This window comes from Sorex fumeus, unplaced genomic scaffold (genome assembly GCF_029834395.1).
Source record: "Sorex fumeus unplaced genomic scaffold, SorFum_2.1 ptg000086l, whole genome shotgun sequence".
Lineage (NCBI taxonomy): Eukaryota > Metazoa > Chordata > Mammalia > Eulipotyphla > Soricidae > Sorex > Sorex fumeus.
In genome coordinates, this window is record NW_026606143.1 from 30,476,758 (window position 1) to 30,498,328 (window position 21,571).

At 35.4% G+C, this 21,571-nt stretch overlaps 1 protein-coding gene across 5 annotated transcripts in view; it reads right to left on the minus strand.

Moving 5' to 3' along the window:
- Positions 1–21,571, minus strand: part of CNKSR2 (connector enhancer of kinase suppressor of Ras 2) — a 269,910-nt gene that overhangs the window by 104,535 nt on the left and 143,804 nt on the right. For 3 of the 5 annotated variants that reach the window (XM_056131327.1, XM_056131326.1, XM_056131330.1), the window contains exons 9-11: positions 20,221–20,367; positions 10,815–10,948; positions 2,029–2,240 (exon numbers count right to left, since the gene is read on the minus strand). In XM_056131327.1, coding sequence (XP_055987302.1) covers positions 2,029–2,240; positions 10,815–10,948; positions 20,221–20,367 — 493 coding nt within the window. The remainder of the gene's footprint in view (positions 1–2,028; positions 2,241–10,814; positions 10,949–20,220; positions 20,368–21,571) is intronic. The other 2 variants (XM_056131329.1, XM_056131328.1) reach the window with 1 other exon arrangement.

Genomic DNA, 21,571 nt, shown 5'->3' on the forward strand with positions numbered 1-21,571 from the left:
TTAAATATAGTTTATTTGATCTGGATAATTTTGGGTCACATTATTAAATTAATTGTTAAGCTGCAGTTGAGTTGCTCAAGTGAGAGTTTTTTAATAAGCCACGCCTGGATTACTTTGTGAATCACTTACCCATTGTAAAAGAAGTAAAAAAATCTTCATCCCTCATTTAATCACATATATGTCTTATCTCATTAGTTGTTTACAAAAAAAGTCAAAAATCCATACACTATCTAGACCTTCTAGACCTTTATCTATCTCAACCTGAGTAGAAAACAGCCAGAAAATTGTAGAGTTTAAAAAGGAGAAGAGAGTATATGTATTACTCTGATCTCATAGTAAGCAGTCAATACTATATTAGAAGAAATTGATACAAATAAACAGGTACTAGGGCAGGGGTAGGAACAACAAAGATGACAAACCTTTATACTGTGGAGTTTTACAGTATAATACAGGAGAAAAACAAAGGTGAAAATACCTTCAAAGTATAATAGTTCCTAATAAACAGTATGTAATTGAGTAATAACAGACTAGTATGTAATTGAGGTAAAATATCATTAATTATTCCTCTGATTTAAAAACATATTTACAGATACTATATAAAGGTAAGTCTGGTTCCTACTGACGGTCATTTGGGTTTTTATTTTTTTTCCACGCACCTGGTTTATTCCTGGCTCTGCAATCAGGCATCAGTTCTGGTGGGCCAGGGGACTAAATGATGGGGGAATCTATCTAGCCTAGGTTGATCGCATGCAAAGTGCCTTATTCGCTGTACTATCTCTCGGCCCTATTTGGAATTATTTGGGGCAAAAGTTTTCATATATAAATATTACCAAAGACTGAAGGAAATACGGCATGGGTAACAGAGTACAGACAATTAATATTTTGTGCTTGTAGGAGGGAGACGGGCTGGAGCGTTAGCACAGCGGGTAGAGTGGTTGCTTTGCATGCAGCCCACCCGGGTTCGATTCCTCCATGCCTCTCGGAGAGCTGGGCAAGGTACCGAGAGTATCTTGCCTGCATGGAAGAGCCTGGCAAGCTCCCTGTGGCGTATTTGATATGCCAAACACAGTAAAAACCAGTCTCACAATGGAGACATTACTGGTTCCCGCTTGAGCAAATCGATGAACAAAGGGAGGACAGTGCTACAGTGCTACAGACAAGAGGGAGACAAATGGCCATGGTGGAGAAGTAAGGGCAGAAGGAAAGGCTAAATTAAAAAGAACTTTCATTTTGTTCTGTCCTGCAGATCAAATGTGAACTAATCATTAGGGATCTTGTCCTTCCCTAAAGGATAAGTTTCTCCCTGAAAAAGGAATTAGTTTAACCTCCAATAAAATCCATTCATTCTTAAATAAGGAATGATGCAGGTTTAAGTGCTTCAACTGTAGGCAACTGTATCTGCGAATCTTTCAGATTTACTATCAATTTTAGGTGTTTGTGACTTTTTTACTTTCTTGGTGAGACATGGAAAAATTGGAGGAGCTGATAAACAAAAAATTCAAGGGACATGGCAACTCTAGGCCCATATTTGCTATCAATATAGTATGCTCATCCTAGTTAAAAACCTTTTACACTTGTTTTGCAAGTTAAAATGCAAAAATTAAGATATTTTCCCAAAAGATTATCTAAAAATTTAATCAATTTAGGAGGAAAAAGGAGATAATTTTTATTTTAAATAAATTTCAATATATTTAAATTTAAATAAGTCATGTTAATAATTATTCATTTAAAAAGAGAGGAAGCCTAAATTATTCTAATTTTGCAATATCTGACCTAGTAAAAAGATGTGTGACTCAAAAATTTATTTCTAATTAATGAATTCAAATGACTTAAATTAATAAAAAATGCAACCTAGTATACTTATCTTCAGAAAGCTTAGAAAAAATTGAATATCATCTCCCTTGTTGAGATCCATTTATAAGCACACGACACAGATAAATTATAACTATTCAAAAGCTATCGAATTATTGTCATAACCCAAAAAGCACAGTCATATGATTTTATGTCAATGTAAAATTAAAGACTTACCATAAGTCGGAGTGCTCTCTCGTCTTCCTTGACTACTTGATCTTCCTTTTTCATATTCATAGCAATACAAAACAGTATCTTCCTCAACAATATTAAACCTCTTTCGATATTCCTGATCCAGAAATGAATTCGGTGATTCAGATCCCTTGTGCACTGGCTTGCCAACCATATGTCCTCTGAGGTCTTCACAAGGAAGGTTTCCTTTTTCATCCCTAAAGAAAGTATTGATTAAAGGAGAAGGATAGAGTAAAGAGTTAGGGTGGTGAAATCGCAGAGAAAGTAATAACAGTTCTGCATTAAATATCTTCTGATCTTTCCAACATTTATTTAAAGTTTGCAGGAAAATTCTATTTTTCAGTGAGGCTCAGAGAAGTTAAAGGACTTGTCTATATATCATGCAGAGGGGCTGGAGAGATAGTGGAGTGGGTCAGGTGCTAGCCTAGAATGAACTGGACTCAGATTTGATCCCTGCCACCGCACATAGTAACCTAAGCTCTGCAGGAGTGATCCCTGAGCACAATAGGTGTGATCTCTCCCCCTGTATCCCATCCTCTCATCGAAAAAGAGAAAGAATCACATAACAGACTGAGACAAAGGGCATGTGTCTTTCAACTCATGCAGAGGTCAATTTTCACTGTAGTATATCACATACAGGAAATTATCCTAGCACATAAACTTCTTTTGAAAATAAATAGAGGGGTCACACTTGGAAGTTCTGGGGGTTAGGAGCAAGATATACATTGATTAGGATAGAAATCAGGGTATTGAGCTATTTGCCCGACTCCATAAATTGTTTTCTGTGATCAAGACAGTAGGTATAATATTAAGCAATATAGCTCTCTTCTCTCACTTTACCTAATTGGTTAATGGCAACAGTTACAATACTTAAAAACAAGCAAAGCTTAAAAGCTACCTCCTCTGCAAGGGTACTTCCACCTCAATAACAGAATCAGCACTAAATAAACTGATATTATAAGAATTTCAAATAGCATGTTATTGTTTTATTTTTATAATTTTTTATGCAGGAGTACTGCTATTTATTCAACCACTGATTAGCTGATTGAATTGGGCATGAACTCAACCTTACTTTTTTCATTTTTTATAATTTTATTTATTGAATCACTGTGAAAGCAGTTACAAAGCTTTTGGGTTTAAGTCTCGGTCATACAATGAAACACCCGTACCTTCACCAGTGCGCATTCTCCGCCACCAAAAACCTTAGTATACCCCCATCCCACACCCTCCCCCTTCCTGTGGGGCAGATGATTTCCACATTACTCTCTCTCTACTTTGATCACATTCAATATTTTGACACCTGACCCACCATTATTTATTTGGGATTTTACCCCAACACTCAGATCTGCTGAAAAGGCAACAATAGACAATTCATTTTGTATTGCTGCTTAAGAATAACATATGATGTCATGTGGCTGCAGTGGTGGCCGCACAATTTTGAAATTCCGAAATTTTAACACTTAAATCTGGAGGGATTTCTGCCAAAACCTCCTGGGTTCCAAAATTTGTTCCTGAGTCTCTGGGATCATGGCCATTGAGCAGCTTGATCAGGAGCCAGAAAGGCCATTCATGGGAGGCGACTTGGGGTCTTGTTGGGATGGGGAGGAAAGGGCCGGCTCCACCCCCATCCTGTGAGACCCCACGTGTCTCGTCACTGACGATGGTGGCCACCGAGTTGCCTAGGGGTAGCAGGCGGAGGGACAACACCATTTCCCCCATGGGGTGGCATGGCAACAAGTGCAGGGTTTGGATGCATTTCTGCAAAAAGCTGCTGGGTTTCGAGATTTGTTTCTTTGGTTTTTTTTTTTTTTTTTGCTTTTTGGGTCACACCTGGCGATGCACAGGGGTTATTCCTGGCTCATGCACTCAGGAATTACTCTGGCAGTGCTCAGGGGACCATATGGGATGCTGGGAATCGAACCCGGGTCGACTGCGTGCAAGGCAAACACCCTACCAGCTGTGCTATCACTCCAGTGCCGAGATTTGTTTCTTAGTCTCTGGGATCATGGACGTTAAGCAGCTTGATCAGGAGCCAGAGAGGCAGTTCGTGGGCAGCAACTCGGGGTCTCGTTTGGGTGGGGAGGAAAGGGCCGGCTCCACCCCCATCCCATGATGCCCTGTGTGTCTCGTCATTGTGGGCCCAAACCTGACTGTCCAATGGCCTCTGGCGGATGGCGGCCACTGAGTTGCCAAGTGGGAGCAGGCGGAGGGATAGCACACTTTCCCCAGGAGGTGGACTGGCAACAGTAACCTACTGTGGGGTCCATACTCAATTTCTGCCAAAAGCCACTGGGTTTCGAGATTTGTTTCTGAGTCTCTGGGGTCATGGCCATTAAGCATCTTGATCAGGAGCCATATAGGCCGTTCGTGGGCGGCAACTCAGGGTCTCATTGATGGGGAGGAAAGGGCAGGCTCTACCCCCATCCCTTGAGGCCCCATGTGTCCCGTCACTGCAGGCCCAAACCTGACTGTCCAGTGGCCTTTGGAGGATGGCGGCCACTGGGTCGCCAGGGGGTACAGGCCAAGGCACAACTTATTCCCACCTGGGTTGGCCCAGTGCTGGTAACCTACTACAGGGACCAGACGCATTTCTGCCAAAAGCCGTTGGGTTCCAAGATTTGTTTCTGAGTCTCTGGGATCATGGCCATTGCAGTTTGATCAGGAACCAGAGAGACTATGCCTCCAATTACGTAGTTGAGCCTGAGGTGATTTGTGGGTGTGTCTCCCACATACCTAATTTTTGGCCGTTTACTTTCTTGGTAAACTTTGCCCCAAGTTTTTGGGGTCTGGCCAAAGGCACAGCAGCAATTTTGGGGTATCTGGAAGTCTGAAGGTGCCATCAGGCTGCTTATGCACTTGCCTCACAGGTATAGATTGACCTGCTGGTGGCACCATACCCCCAGCATGTTATTGTTTTTAAGTAAATATAATAAAAATAATTACTCTGAATAATTACTCTCACTATTTAAATCATGTATCTCATTTGTAGTACAAAGATATTCAGAAAACAATTACAAATATATAGATAGACCAATATATCACTATAAACATCAACAGTCTCATGGAGAGAGGAAGGAGAAACCTATGAAAATATAAAATTTTAACAAGGTAATGTAAGATGATAGTAGGCTAAGCTTCTGTGGGATTCTAAAGTGAAATATTTCTCTTTTTTGAATTGAATCACAGTGAGAAAAAGTTACAGATTTGTTCATTATTGGGTTTCAGTCATAATGTTCCAACACCTGTTCCATCTCCAGTGAACATTTCCCACCACAATGTGCCCAGTTTCCCTCCCATCCTCACCCCTGCCTGCCTCTTTGACAGGCACTTTTCTTCTTCTCAAGAAAACTATTTCTAATAATTTAAAAGATCCCTAAAACTATTACCCATAGTGTCTAGAAAACTGGATATTTTGGTAGAAACATTCCATACAAGACTGGTTATACTGTCACTGTCCTCCAGTTGTTCATTGATTTTCTCGAGTGGGCCCAGTAACATTGTGAGACTTGTTACTGTGTTTGGCATATTGAATACGTCACGGGGAGCTTGCCAGGCTTTGCCGTGCAGGCAAGATACTCTCGGTAGCTTGCTGGGCTCTCCCAGAGGGGCGGAGGAATTGAACTCGGGTCGGCCATGTTGGCTGTGTGCAAGGCAAACGCCCTATCTGCTGTGCTATCGCTCCAGCCCACTGGTTATATTTTAAACACTAATTTATAAAAATGGTCTATTGATTATGGAAATTTTTGTCATAAGACTATGGGTGTAAATGCTGCTTTCCTTGTGGATAAACTATTTCTCTTAGTATTTATTTCCGTTACTACCTACATGGTCCCATGATTGCTATTAAAGTAGAGAGAAATGTATGCTGAGTGCCAAAACAGAAATCTTAAATCAACAGAATAGTGAATTATATAACAAGATAAAACATTTTAATAGATATATGAGATATAAGAATATAAGCTTACAGGTTTAATACCAGTTGTAAAACATGACTTTCAGTTAAGCAAAAACACTATTTCTATGCTATAGAATACGATTCCTCTATATCTATACATAAATGTGGATTGTGTTTGTCCAATAAAGATTCAATCCTAGTATTTGAAACACCTTAAAATATACTCAGAATTAACTGAATTAACAAGATATCTCCTGTACCTAACTCATTTTTAACTACTTATCTCCTGCACATATTTTAATTATATAGATAGTTCTCATGCAACATGAGGAAAATAAATATCAAATTCAGCTAGTTTTACTTTCAGCTAGACAAAAAAATTTCTGAAGAAAACAGCTTGGTACTTTTGTTAGTCCTCTATCAAAAAGAAATAGATATTGCTACTAGTTTAGGAATAGGCCTAAGAAGTTCACAGCACTAAAGTATGGTCATGACTGTGACATAAATATTAATGTAGCTGAGATTAGAGGATGACTCAGCCTTAGTTAATTCACTATGCTCTATTTATATGGGCATACCATGTAGCAAAAAACCAGGAGGACTGGTATTGCTTATTCTATTGTGTATAAGAGGCACTATACTGACAAGAAAGGTTTATTAAACATGTCAATATGGAATTCACTCAAACAAGGTTGCATTAAGAAAATCATAAACCAAAATCAACCTTTCAGTAGAATGAGTACATGTATTATGTATAAAAATTATATGTATGTATATAAGCTACTCATATGGTGAGTTCTTGAATAACTCAATGTCTTAAATTGTTTTCTCATAAAGTTAATGTGTACATGTACGCAATAAACATACATGTTTGCTCTATGAAAAGCTAAAGGGAGCAGATACAAAGTTAAGAGTTCAGCGTTAGTGGATTCTATATTGAACGGTCCACAGTAAAATTAGTAAGAGAAATTAATGACTCACCCTTACAAGCTGTGCAAAGACCTAAAATTATTAATTTTTATTATAGAAAAAGAAAATTGGTTAAGTATACAAATGTACTTATATACTATGATAATGAAACTAAGTATGGTTATTAAGTATATAATCCCCTGTGATATATAATATAAATACTGGCCAAATTTCCCTTTTGTTATATATGTGTTGTCTGTCTTATTTATTTTTGGGGTGGGGATGGGCCATATCTATCAGACTTCAGGGGACCTGCTCCTAGTTCAGTGATTAAAGATTACTCCCAGAGGTGTGCTGGGGAGTAGAAAAGTGCCAGGGATTGAACTAGAGTTGGGTAGGCAAGGCAAGCACCTTAATCCCCTGTACTATCTCTCCAGCCTTCATATTTTCCTTTTAGAAACAAAAGCACTTCCTGTAATATATATATATATATATATTCAAGTAACTGTAGTCACATGAAAAAAAGTCTAATTTGACAACTAGTCTTATCATTTTTAGGGTTTTTATTGTTTTAAGATGAGAAAGCTTGATTCATAATTCAAAATTATACATACAACTTACATGTTTACATAGCAACAAAATGCCAATTTTCATAAACTAAGCTTTTTAATGGGCTGGAGTGATAGCATAGCAGGTAGGGCGTTTGCCTTGCACGCAGCCAACCCAGGTTCGATTCCTGAGAATCAGAGAGCCCAGCAATCTACCGAGAATATCTTGCCCTCACGGCAAAGCCTGGCAAGCTCCCTGTGACATATTTGATATGCCAAAAACAGTAACAACAAGTCTCACAATGGAGACATTACTGGAGCCTGCTTGAGCAAATTGATGAACAATGGGAGGACAGTGCTACAGTGCTAACATTTTTAATGAAGAAATAAGGAAATGTTCAGATGAGCAAAATTAGATGAACTACACTCATTCTTAATGGAGTAGTGTCAAGTTTGTATTTTTGAAAAGAATGACAACTGCAAAACTTTTATAACTATAATGCCCAATCAACCTAGACAATACAAATATTTTTTTTCAAGGCTGTGCTGGCAAGGGATCTTGATGCATGGATTATTCTGACTGTGCTGCAATAAAAATCTGTGTGACTGGGTAACTACTAATTCGACTCAAAATATATTTAAAATATTCTGTTAAATTGTACTAAGAATCAAAGTGAGAAAATAAACACTAATTATCAATTTTGCTGAAAAGTATGAAGCTTTCAAGCAATACTGAGAAAACAAGTAATGCCATAAGATAATTTAACCTCTCATATTCAAGTATTTTAAAATGATATTTTAAGATTTTTGTTTTTTCAACATAATCTGGATTGTACTCAGATTGGACAAAACTGGGGCATTTTCTTCTTTCGTTTTTTTCTGGAGGTATTCAAAACCTTTTCTGTTTAGCAAACAATATTGGGCAGAAGGTGTGGTTGGGGCCACACATAGTGCTGCTCAGAGGTCACTTCTGGTGGTAGTTTGGGGACCATCTACGATGCTGGGGACTGATTCAGTTTTGGCTGTATGCAAAGCAAGAGCCTTATCCCCTGTATATTCTCTCCAGACTCAGAAAACAATTTTTACAGCAAGCTCTTCCCTACTAGAGGGAATGGGAAAGAATATCTTAAAACTGCAGACATTTGGGAGTTGGAGAGATTGTATAGGGCCATAGGGCCTAAGGTACTTCCATCCTGCCTGTGGCCAACCCTGGCTCAATTTCCATCACAAAAGGTCCCCCAAGCAATGCCAGGAGTTGCACTGCCCCAAGCTACACCGGGTCTGGTCTAACTCCCCCAATCTCTTTCAAAACAAACAAAAGGCCTGCAGAGATTTGCTAAAAATAATGCTCTTAAGTTTATCTGCATACAGGGCCCTCTTATGCAAAAATAAAGTCTCTTAAATAATCATTTGTTCTGAAATAAAAACCATTAAAATGAAAACAAATCTAGACAGTTTCTATTTGAAATTCACACTGTAACTGTTCCTCATTCAACAGTATTCAGAAAATCTGATACCATCATAATAGAATTAAAGTGCAACTGTGACTAGCAGATCAGAGAGATTTGCATATCTGATTAAAAATTGAACATAAGATTACAAGTTATATATTTGAAAGATTTATGAAATGCCAGTTTAGTAAATCAAATCTAATAAACCACATTCTCATAGTTACATTAATTCCAAAAATAAGAACAAAAATGTTTATGAAACAGCTTTAACTAGATAAAAATGAATTATATGCAGATATACTATGTTGCAATATAGCACTGATTTATGTATTTATTTACTTTTCTGGGGCTGGGGATCAAAACTAGAACCTCACCCATGCAGGAAAATTCTCTACCACTGAGCTACACACGTGGCTCACCGCGTAGCATTTAGATAATGAAATTATCACATTTACTGGAACAAAACACTTGAAGTAATCAAGTGTGTAACAAAAATCAAAAGAAAAATATTCAGATCTTCTACATATTGGACAAATATAAAGTATGACAATAACAAGTGACCTTCAAGTTCTTTTTTTAAATTACTGCACAAATAATTTAAAACCTGAATAAAGTTCCCTGTGATTGGTATTATTCTCATTTAGTACTGGCCACCTTGCATACGTTTATATTTCATAAGGCTCGGTATTACAGTGTTTCTGGAGAGAGTGCATGATGGCACAGAATTATATTCTTTCTTACCTGGTCGATTGCCTCGAGCAGGCCCCAGTAATGTCTCTTTCATCCTAGCCCTGAGATTATATTCAAGGCTCTTTAGGAGAATGAGACCCATCATTGTTACTGGTATTTGGCATATTGGGTACGCCATGGGGAGTTTGCCAGACTCTGCCGTGTGGGCAGGCTACATTTGATAGCCTGCCAGTTTGTTCAAAGTAGGAATGAGATATCTCATTCCTATCTCATTCCTCTTACCTGGTAGGAATTTAAAATAGGAATGTAGGAATGTAGGAATGAAATGGAGATATAGTCGCAAGAAATCTAGAAAATAGACTTTAAAAGAAACTATCTTCAAAACTATACTTCCAAAATAAATATATTGGTTATGTGAAAACTATAGATACAGAAGCATGGGGGAATATTCTCCTTATCAATCAAAAAATAAACATCTCCCTTACTGAATACATTTCTTTCAGATGGCAAGTATAAATATCATAATTGTCCCTTTTAGCAAAAAAAAAAAGAATAAACTGCTTCAAAGTTGGGCTGGTGCGATAGCACAGCGGTAGGGTGTTTGCCTTGCATTCGTCTGATACAGCTGACCCGGGTTCAATTCCTCCACCCTTCTCAGAGAGCCTGGCAAGCTACCTGCAAGCTCACCCACAAGGCAAAGCCTGGCAAGCTCCCCATTCATTATGCCAAACACAGTAACAACAAGTCTCACAATGGTTACTGTGAGACATTACTGGGCCCACTCAAGCAAATCGATGAACAATGGGAGGACAATGCTACAGTGCTACAGTGCTTCAAAGTAATCTGAGACTTTCTGAGCAAAGAGGAACCTTATTATTTTTTCTGGGGCTGAGGGTACTCCAGGTTATGTGCTTTGCCAGGGATCAGACCAGGGATCAGACCAGGGGCTCCTTCGTGCAAAGCATGAGGCCCAGTCCTTGAGCCTTCTCTGGCTGTTATTCTTTACCTCTAAAACTAATTCCAATTGTCACTCAATGTCAACTGCATATTCTTTCCGACTTTATAAGAAAACGCAGTATTGAATACTCATTACTCATTGTTAATAATACTGTTAACCAAAATATATTCTCCGTAATGGAATCCTTTTTTCAGAATTTGTTTGGAAGTTCTGAGAAAAGATTGAAGGTGTTCTTTGAACGTTCCCTTCAGAGTTTCATGCATTTAGGCTACTGTTCAGAGAAAAAAACGTGTAGAATAAGATGATGGTTAGTTTCATACCTGGGAATATACGGTTCTGCTGGAGGAGGGGGGATGTAGAGATCCTGGAGAGCAGAACTGTCCCGTTTGGTGGGTGTACTGATGGTGCTGGAAGGCGTGGCAACACTGCTTGTGGGACTTCTAGGTATAAGAGGCTAGTTAAAATGAAAAAGAAAATACATACGCACACAAACAACACACAAAACAACAACGACACATAGTTATCATTTTTAAGTTATCTTTTTCTGTAGATTTTGCGCGTGGCTGAAATCAAGAAGCAAATAAGTTATTTCTTAGAGACTTCTATTTAGTTTCCAACCCACCTTAGGTACGAGAACTTAAAAAAAAATCTTATTTACAATGGGAATATTGCTCTCACAGCCCGGGACTGATTTAAATTTCATTTTCTTTATTAGAATTCCACATTTGGTAGAAAGCTCATAAAGATTTTTAGATCTTTCCCCCCAAAGATGCACCATACAGCTAAGAAGAAAGTCACAGATTCTCAGAAAAGGTCACAAAAAATGGGGTCTGAAAGGCCATTTCATAAATATCCTCTTGTTCTGGTTAATACAAATACAGTTGTCTCCAAAGAGAGTTTTTATCATCCATATTCCAAATATGGTGATTAGTGTGACACATTTCACCTTTGATGTGCCATTCAAGTCACACTACTTAAATAATCTTTACTTTTATTTCTACAGACCTCATTTTTATGCTGCATTTTAAGTACTAAACTAAAAGTGTGGACTTTTAAGAGTTAAAATAGTGTATATATTGAATTAAGCAATTCATCAAGATGCATTTACGAGCACCCCCAAATCTGGACTTCACAGAACTTAGAAATAATCTTCTGGTTTGAGAAATCCTAAAGTGAAAAAAAAAAACTCCCATAATCTTGTCCTACAGAGTCATTGATTATCTAAATGTACAGCACATTAAAAATGAGAATATTAGTGCAATCACAACCTCAAAATAATTATCCAAAATGAACTACATCTTCCTTCACAATGACAAAATGTCATTTTAGCCAATATGAAACCACCTTTAGAATATCTATAAAGACCCATACTTTAACATGTAGTGCTGGGCACTCAAAAATGGCATGTTACAACTATTTTATATTGTGACAATGCTTCTGTACAAATAAACAGAATTTGTTCAAAAGTCAAGTGTAAATACAATGTACAATGTAGTCACTGGGTAGGCTACACAGTTTAGGATTTAGACCTTGCTTGTTACATAGCTCACCTAAGAGCTTGAAATCACACATCTTACCAAAATGACTGTTAAGATTAAATCCATGTGATGAGAGAGGGGGATGAGGAGGATGGATAAAGGGGGAGAGAAGGTTAGTCCATAACCCTATCCCCCCCCTCAAAAGAGGACAAAGGAAGGGAGGAAAAGGAGTGGTTGAAGTCACTTGTTAGAAATGTATTTAAAATTTACTTAAGGTGTGAACTAAGGACCAACCTTATATTTCGTTTAACTTGAACTACTGGAATAGTCTTACTTGGTTATTTGAGCCTTTCCCTTTCAGCAAATACAAATATTGGTCTTGTAAAACTCCTTTTAAATTGCTATTTTAGGTTTATATTCTCAACAAGGAGTTGGTATTAATGTCAACAGCTAATGAGATTATCTAAATTAGTAAATAACTACTGAAAATATGTAAATATGTTCAAATAGATAAGAGGTTTGATTGTGCCAGCTGGTTAAGTGAATTAAACTGGCTGAAAAAAACAACTTTTTTCCAGAGAAAAATATATTAATCAATTTTGTTGTTAAACTCAATTGGCTAGTTATTTTATAGTGGTAAATCACGGAAAATATCTCAGTGATTTATCATGTAATTATCATCTAGATAATCAGCTGCCTTGTACCAAGTAAGACAAATGGTAAACAGTCAATGTAATCAGTGAATTTTTTTGTCTAGTAATTGTACTATTTTTGCCAAGTTAGCCCAAACTAAAAACAATCTTCTTGAGAATTGCATTAAAAATAGACATTAAGCAATGGAAAAATAAGATATGGCAAAGTACAAGCTTTATGGGAAAATGAAAATTGTTATTTAATTGAAAAGGAAGTGTTTTGATCATTTAAAATTATAATCTCTTAGAATTTTTCTAAATTTCAACAAGAACAAAAAGAAAACAAAAATTAGGTAATTGTAAAAAATGAAAAATGCATTAAGGCACATTAGGCGCACGAGGCACATTAGAAAGATAGGAAAAGAGAGATGAAATCAGGCACAGAGTTAGTTATGCGATTAGCTGGTTGTTAGTTCTACCAAGTGGCATTAAAATTAGATCTACCACCAGTGTTCATTAGGTGTGAGAAAAATACACAAAGTGGTAAATACAGCTTCTCTCGCATCAAAATATCTTTCAGCACTATATTCAAATGTTAACAGGTGAAATCATAATAACAGAAGACAACCTAAATGTGTAAGTTGAGTAATGTGAAAGGATAGCTTCATTTATTGTGGCACCACCTACTTTCAATCATTTGTTCATAATACAGTAAGGAAAGCAATTACCATTAAAGTTCTTTTTAGAATTCTCAATTTAAGAAAAAGAAGCAGAAACAAAGGGAAATATTTTTTCTGTTACCATTTTGTCATTTTGATTCTTTCTCTTACATTGGTAAAATTTCTAGGCGAGGATAATTAAGACCAATCATCATTTGCAGATAAAATTATAGGGCATTTCAAGACTGCATCATGAGCCCAATTAAGCATGAAGCTTCAGTATAACTTGGTCTATTAAATCAGCGCCTTTCAACCATTTTAGACCTGCAGACTAGTCCCGGTCTGTGGATCAGTTATTGACGAACACTGCACTAAAGAATGCAATTAAGTCTGACAGGGATCCATTTTGTCAAGGATCCATTTTGTATTCCATCCATGGGGGTTTATTTTATGAAAAGACACTGACATGACATTCATTTTTTTAAATATCTAAACGGCCTTGTGACATAAAGCTTTCCTTTCACAGAATCCATGAGGTGGAAACATGGAAAAAATATTTGCATATAAACTGTTACTCTCCTAAAACAAGTCTTAGATTAGATAGATAGATTTCTGGGTACACTGACATTTGTCTCTTAAAATATCCAAATCCTAACTAAAAATGACCATGGTAAATTTTCAAATATACATATATAACTTTTGTTCAACTGATGATAACTCACTGTCAGTGGACTCAGAAATCTACTAGGTAAATTGTATACACACATTTTTCATAGTGTCATTTTGAACTATATAAGTACTTTTAAAGTGTATACCACAACAAAGTATGGCACAAATCTTCCTCCGGTTCATAAATGATGACTTTAGCAATAATATCCTATTCACACAGTTTAAACATCATTGGAAGATTTTGATTATTGCAAAAACTTCCCATATTTGGAAGGAATAGCTGAAATTTCACTTTAATTCTACTGATGGCTCAGATCTTTTCTCTAGGTCCCCAATTCTAAAATCTCTAAGGTAACTGAACACATCTGGGGATATTAATATACCTCAGAAACTGAATGCTATGGTTTTAGATAAATATTAAAAGAACATTTATACATAAGAAACTACATTTGACATTGAGGTTTTAATTGAAACATCTTACATTTTAAAAACTTAAAAACTTTTGCAAATATATCTTAATTTTGTTGCCTCTGTGTGTGAACTATAGAAAGTCTTAAATGAAACAAATGACAATACAGTCCCAATATTAAATATTAAAACAGTGCATTATACATTACTTAGCTATCCCTAAAATTCACTGATCACAAAAAAAGCTTGACTTTCCTTTTAAGGGGGAAATAGTTATTGAAGTATGAATGATTTACATCAAGTATAAACCCTGGGCATTAATTTTATTTACTCTTGGGGACAAACACAATTATTCTAGCACAGAATGTTCACACAAATTCTTATTTAGGTCAAACACACTTTTAGTATAATTCTTAACATAAGTAACAAAATATTATTTTATGTTAGTAACTCTCTTTTTAATCATTAAAACAAGTGCTACAGAAAGAAGTTTTCTGAGTTTTGGGAGGCAAGATTCTGCATGTAATATTGTATGTTTGGAATCCATATTTGGAAAATTATTGGGCATAATTTTTACTTTTGGGTAAGCTTTTCTTAAGAGGCAAAGTATCTGAAAAAGAACCTAAGCAAAATAAATGAATGTATTCAAACTTCTCCCACTCCTCCCACTCTCCCTCCACACGAATATTTCATTCACTTTTAATATGAATCCAATATATATTATTTGGAGCTGAAGGCACTTGAAAAACAGTATATGCGGGAAAGTCCTCCCTCCTGTCCCCTCCCCCATACCAGGATTAAACCCGGGGTCACAAACATGCAAGGCACATGCTCTGCCTATGAGTTCAACCCTCCAACCCTAGAATCCAAAGTTATAAACACAAAAAGTTTAAATTTTTTTTGTAATGCATGTATGTTTATTTTCCTAGAAGACTATTAACAAACATTTTTTCTGACCATAAATCAAATGAGGAAAAAATATCTGTATTGGATTTTTCAAAAACATCGATGAAGGTGCATAAAATAAGTATGCAGTTATACAATGCACAACAAATATAGACTTCAGTGTCACAAAATATTTTTTCATGGAGTCACCATTTTTTTTTCACATCATACTGATTCTGTATATTTGTGTGCTCTCCAGTATCACTGGCATAGTTAATGATGCAGTATTAAAACTGGACGCCCATTTCTTTCAAATAAATTTAAACATAGTTTTTGGATATTAATGAAATTAGAAATTCAAGAATAAAGCAATTAGGAAATTATTTTTGCATTTTAAGTTATAATTTATGGTCAGTGTTAACATTTTGAAGTTATTTGGCTGAAAAAACACAAATGTGATTTAGATCCTTTAATGAATTTGCTTCAACATTGGTGAACAAAAATTTGATGTGACAATTGCTTTCAGCACAGTTATTTTCTAATTTGAGCATGTAAAACATATAATTGCTTTTGCTTCCCAGTCAGTGCAATTACAGTTGTAGTTAAAATTTATTTTCCTCTCTAGCGTCACACTTACTATTAGTTATCTTCCTCTTTAAAATATTGTTTCAAAACAAAACTCTCAGAAACATAAAGACTTAGTTGCTAATAGTTCTTTTCAGTTGCCCCAACCCATAAATTTGATTCTGAGATCAATTTTGACACTATGGCTTTTGATTTTTACAGAGTGACTTCAACCATTCATATCTGTATCTACTTGGAGAGAACATGAACAGTGTTCTTCAGTTGTTACACCAGTTCAGAGACAACATCCATTCATATGAATAACTGCTTTTCATTTCTTTATCTGCCCAAAGTTATTTAACTATCTTGCAAAAATGGTGTCAGGCAATGCTAAACAATACAATTTAAAATGAAATGCACAGAAGCACACAGAAAACCATCACATTTATGTAAGCGATGTATGGATTGGAATACAGTTTAGGAACATAATTCTAATTATATAGATTGTTTTTAGAGAAAAACTAATGAAAAAGTTCTTTCATGAAACCTACAGGTGGATGATCAATTCCAACATTAATTCTAGTGATCATTTCTGGAAGACATTCACACGCGCGTGCGCGCGCGCGCACACACACACACACACACACACAATACACACAAGCTGGGTCTTAAATGTTCTTTAAAATTGTCTCCCTATGATAATTTCAATCAATGTTCTTGTCTATGCCCAGAAAATTCTCTCATACACACGCGTAAGAAGAAAATGACACACCCATGCATGCTTATGACCTATGCATATTAATTAAAATAAATCTAAAAATGTATACCTTGAGGTTTATCCATAGTTCCCTTGGATTGTTTTCAGTGAACTGGAAAAACTTGACCATAAGCAATCACCACGCTTACCAAAATCCAGGCCATAAAGAGGAGGTGCTAATATGATGTTTTTAAAAACAGTTTTCGGTAAGTAGGGAATCCCTGCTTTCTTACAATAAAAGGTTTTTCTCAAGTAAAACATCTCTATAAATGAGTAGAGATGCAACATAATCCAATCTCAGACGAAACCTGGTTGCAGAATTTAATCTTTACATTTTTTCAGTTGAATTGTAAAATGTATAAGAAATCAGAAATTTAACAAAAGAGCTGCCAAATTTTATGGAATGCACTAATGGAATTGCTCTGTGCGCGTGAAGTTGAATTGTATGCTTTTGTTTATTTGGTTATAATTCCATGAATGACTTTAAAAAGAAAATCCAAATCCAAATTTATCATTGCAGATTAAGAACATCACTTATGATCCTTTAAAATATATTTAGAAGTAAGCTGTTATTGAAATGTAGTATTTCTTAATAATTTTATTTTAGGGTACATAAGGTTATGGGTTTTGGTGGATGTGCAAATTATTTCCTTTTCAATTAAAAATAATTTCTTATAGGATAAATTATTTCTTAGGATAGAGGTGTTTTTTGATGCTCCTTTTAGCATCACACCCTTACTATACAAACTTGCATATTTTATCTGAGAATATTAAATTTAAATTAGTCGGAGAATAGTAATAAAAGATGGAATATATATGTTGCATTAAAGATAACTCACCTACTGCTTCTTTGTGTAACCTCTATTTTAATCATTTTTATTTAAATTCTTTAATTGATGGCGAGTCTATGTTTTCCATGCTACTAATAATATGCATAACTTCTATTTTGCTTATTTTTATTTAACTTTTAATTGGTGGAGACTCTGTGGTTTAACATACTATTAATAATGGTTTGCAACCTCTACTTTAAATCTTTTCTGATTTCTTTCTTTTTCTTTTTAGTTTTTGGGCCACATCTGGCTGTGCTCAGGGCTTACTTCTGGCTCTGCACTCAGGCATCACGACTGGCAGTGCTCAGGGGATCCTCTGTGGCGCAGAAGGTAGAACTTGAGTCAGCCACATGCAAGGCAAGCTTCCGACCTGCTGTACTCTCCAGACTCAATTTATAAATATGTTGTAATTGACTATTGGTTTACTCTATGAAAAAATATAACCTAATACGCATTTCTTCACTTGTGAGCTTTAAAGACTTACAATTAAGTGAATAATGAAAATTTTAGCTCGTTATTTTCTACACATGACAGAAACAAGAAAATGGTAAGAATGGGACATATAGCTACGTGAAGAAAAACTACTATTTTTATGCACTTATGTTTCGTATCTAGGTCCTTTCCTATGTAGAAGGAAAAATGTGTGGCCTAAGGTAAAATCCCAAACTGCCATTAAACCTTCTCATTTCAGTTAATCTTACTGCCTCCCCCCTTCCCATCTACTTCCAACCTCCAGGCACTAGCAACCTCAAGTTTTGTATGTATTTGGTGTATATTTTAACAGAGGCCAAATCCTTGTGAAGAAGAAATAACTCTTTAATGCAACAATTTCAGGTCTTAAGATAGATTCCACAGTTTTGATAGCGGTAGTGGTGGTGGTCCAGTATGTTGGAGGACTTATCCTTTGCTCTTTCTGCTAAGACTTTGTTTACTACCAGTATTAAATATTTAATTAAAATTAATACCCTTTCTATGATCTACAAAAAGTCATTTATCAAAACAGTTTTCAAAGAAGTTAAAAACAGTCCCTACCCTTGCAATACTGGCATTATTTATCTATAAATGGTTGAGCCTGAAGAACACATTTTCAGTGACTTAAATTCAGTCAAAATAACGAATTTAGAAGGATGTTGATGAGTACAAGCACTTATGTAAATGCTGATTTTCTTATAATTAGTATATAGAAATAAAAATGATTTCTTATAATTACTATAAGAATATAATTAGTAATGTGATGGGTTGCATTGATTGACATTTAGTTACTAACCTACAAATACTGCTTAAGACCTATTATAATAAAGGAATGATGTTAGGTAATTTTAGAAATAAAGTCTCTAGCTTTGAATGCTTGCATGGAAAAGGACTGAGGTGTTGATCTTGAAATTATTTTGGTATTTTATATGAAAATTATTAACTGGATACTTGAAATTACCTTATTTCTCCAATTCAGCTAGTGCTTCATAAAATAATGAATGAATAAAGTGAATAAATTACCGATATATTTTATAGAGCCTCACCCTCACAATTAATGAATGAACTAGAAATTAGTGTCCTTTTGATGTTTAATGTGAAATAAAAGAGAGTAGAGTGAAGATAAGTTTAATCATCAAATAGCTGAAAGGGTGGGCCTGTTCTTTAGAAAAGACATATAAATAGAAACCTATAAAGTGGAACAACTATGAAGAGAGAAAATAAAATAATGGGATGGGAAGGTCTGAACTGTTAATTTATGAGTTAAACACTGAACTTAAAAATAGTTGAAAATAAATATATTTGGACATGGTATCACAGTTTTGCATATATTCACATGAACATATATTTATAATAATTTTCAAATACCTCAATATTAGAATGAGTTATATTTTTGTTTATTAGAATATTCATTTGTAGGCTCTAAACAGAAAAATTTTACACAATGGGAATCATCATAATCTATAGGGTTATAAAAATATAGAACTTAATTTACATAACAGTGATGGTTGGCATTTTTATACATTGCTTTATGTTTAAATCTGAACAGCAAGCAATGTTCTATTTCAATTTAAAACTTTTAAAATTAGACTCCTAAAAAGGTAATAACCTGTTTTTAAAAATGTGCTTTGGAAAGGACAAAAGTTTCTATTATGGTGTGTTTAAAAATTATTATCTTGACTGAAATGAAAAAAATTTGTTACTTCCTTACATTGCATAAATCATACTAATTTTATAACTTCCTAAATAACTGCATCTTAATGAATACATTTTGTCTAGACCTACATTTTAGAGCGACGTTTCATGTTTAAGAAAAAACAATAAATCTAAATGCAAACATTTCTCTTTTTTTGCCACCCTATGGGGTAGAAAAGAGAAAGAGATCAGTTAGCAGGAATGTAACAGGTGTATTTTATTTACTATTTAAAATTTCCTTCTCTTCTGCTTTATAAATAACTATTATTATCTTTTGACTTGATTTCAAAGCATTTGATAAATTACCTTCTACTTCTTTCTAGAAGTAGATTGGGCCAAATCCTTCAAATAGAAGATTCGATCACAAATAAAACCTATTATTTTTATTTCTATTCATATTTTGGTTTAATTAACTCGTGCTTTTTAAAAGTTTTGTTTGAAATGTTTACAAATTAAGGCAGATTTCTTTATCATTGGGGTTTTAGTTATAGTCACTTTCATATTTCATCACAATTAAGCCTATTAGGATAAGCTATGAAGAGATCATGTCACAAACAAATTTTCAAAAGCATACAAGATTAATTCATATGCTGCTGAGATGAGGCACAATAAAGAAGCATTACTGCGATAATCTATGGCTAAAATGATGGTGTATGACTTATGATTAAGCTTCATTACCTGCAGAGCAAGGGGCTTCCATCTCATATTTTTCAGTAAAGCTGGTGCTGAGGTAAGCATGCTCTGAGGTCGCTTTTTCAAAGTTAAGATAACACCACTCGGGTCCTCTCGTAGTGCATTCACCAAATTTTTCAACTGCCACCCCACCTGGTAACCAGCAAAATCATTACAATAAAATTGAGGTACAGTATTCAAGATTTAATGTTCTCCCCATTTAAATAGTAAAAAATAAAGAAGAAAATCACATCATTGGTGCACCATCCTATCAATTTTCAGGAGATCAATATGCAAGAAAGAAATTTTTATCTTTGAATTTATTAACCATGTTATTGCATTAAAGTCCATATCATTATGAAGTCACATAATGGACATTTACCACATCAAGGCAGAGACTTAAACGGTATCCTACTAAATGGAGTAATGAGGACTCAAAGAAATTTTGTCATTACTAATGTTGTGCAAGGTCTAATATACAAGCTCTGTTCACAAGTACAATTGAAAAAAATCTGCGTGCCTGAAAACAAGGACTTGGCAATGTCCTAACCTTACAAACTGCACCACGTGCTCTCTCATCACCGTTCTTTAGAAATATGTGGTGCAAGTGTCCCTACATGAAACTCACATTTTGCTATGCATAGCTGGTACTGACACACCAAGGCAACATTCTAATGCATGGAAGAGAGCATCAATAAAATAAAACAAACCTTTTACCACTTGATATAGGTGGCATGAAAAAGACAAGGTAAAGCTATGCCAATCTAGAACTTATTGGAAATGTGTTCTATCTGGCCTACAAACGTAAAGTTATAGTGTGCTAAATTTGATGGAGCCCTTCTATTTTAATATAATCTCAATATATATTGTATAATTAAACCTAACTACTCGATAAAGGCCCTGAAATCTGACTCAACTGTTAACAAATGCTAAATTACTTCACTAATCGTCCTTTAAAATTTTAGAGCACAGAATACTTGGTCTTAGTCTACTCTTAAGAGAAAATCCCATTAGGGGCCAGAGAGATAGAACAAGTGTTCAGGTGCTTGCTTCGTAGGTGAAAGATCCTGGTTGGATCTCCATCACAGGGTCTCTGAGTGCCATCAGGTGTGGCCTTACAGGTCCTGAGAAACTCTGGGGGACCCTCGCATTGAACCTCCAGACTGGCTGGCTAAAAATTGCTGGAAGGGGCTCCTGAGCTCCCTTGAACACTGGGAAGCCTCGCCCCACCATTCAGAAATGATAAACTAGCTATTTAGTTATCAGGCAATTGAAACCTTAGATCTATGCTTTAAAGAAACACATTAAATGCATTATTTCAAAGTTTAAAAATAGAATTACATTTAAAGGAAACTTT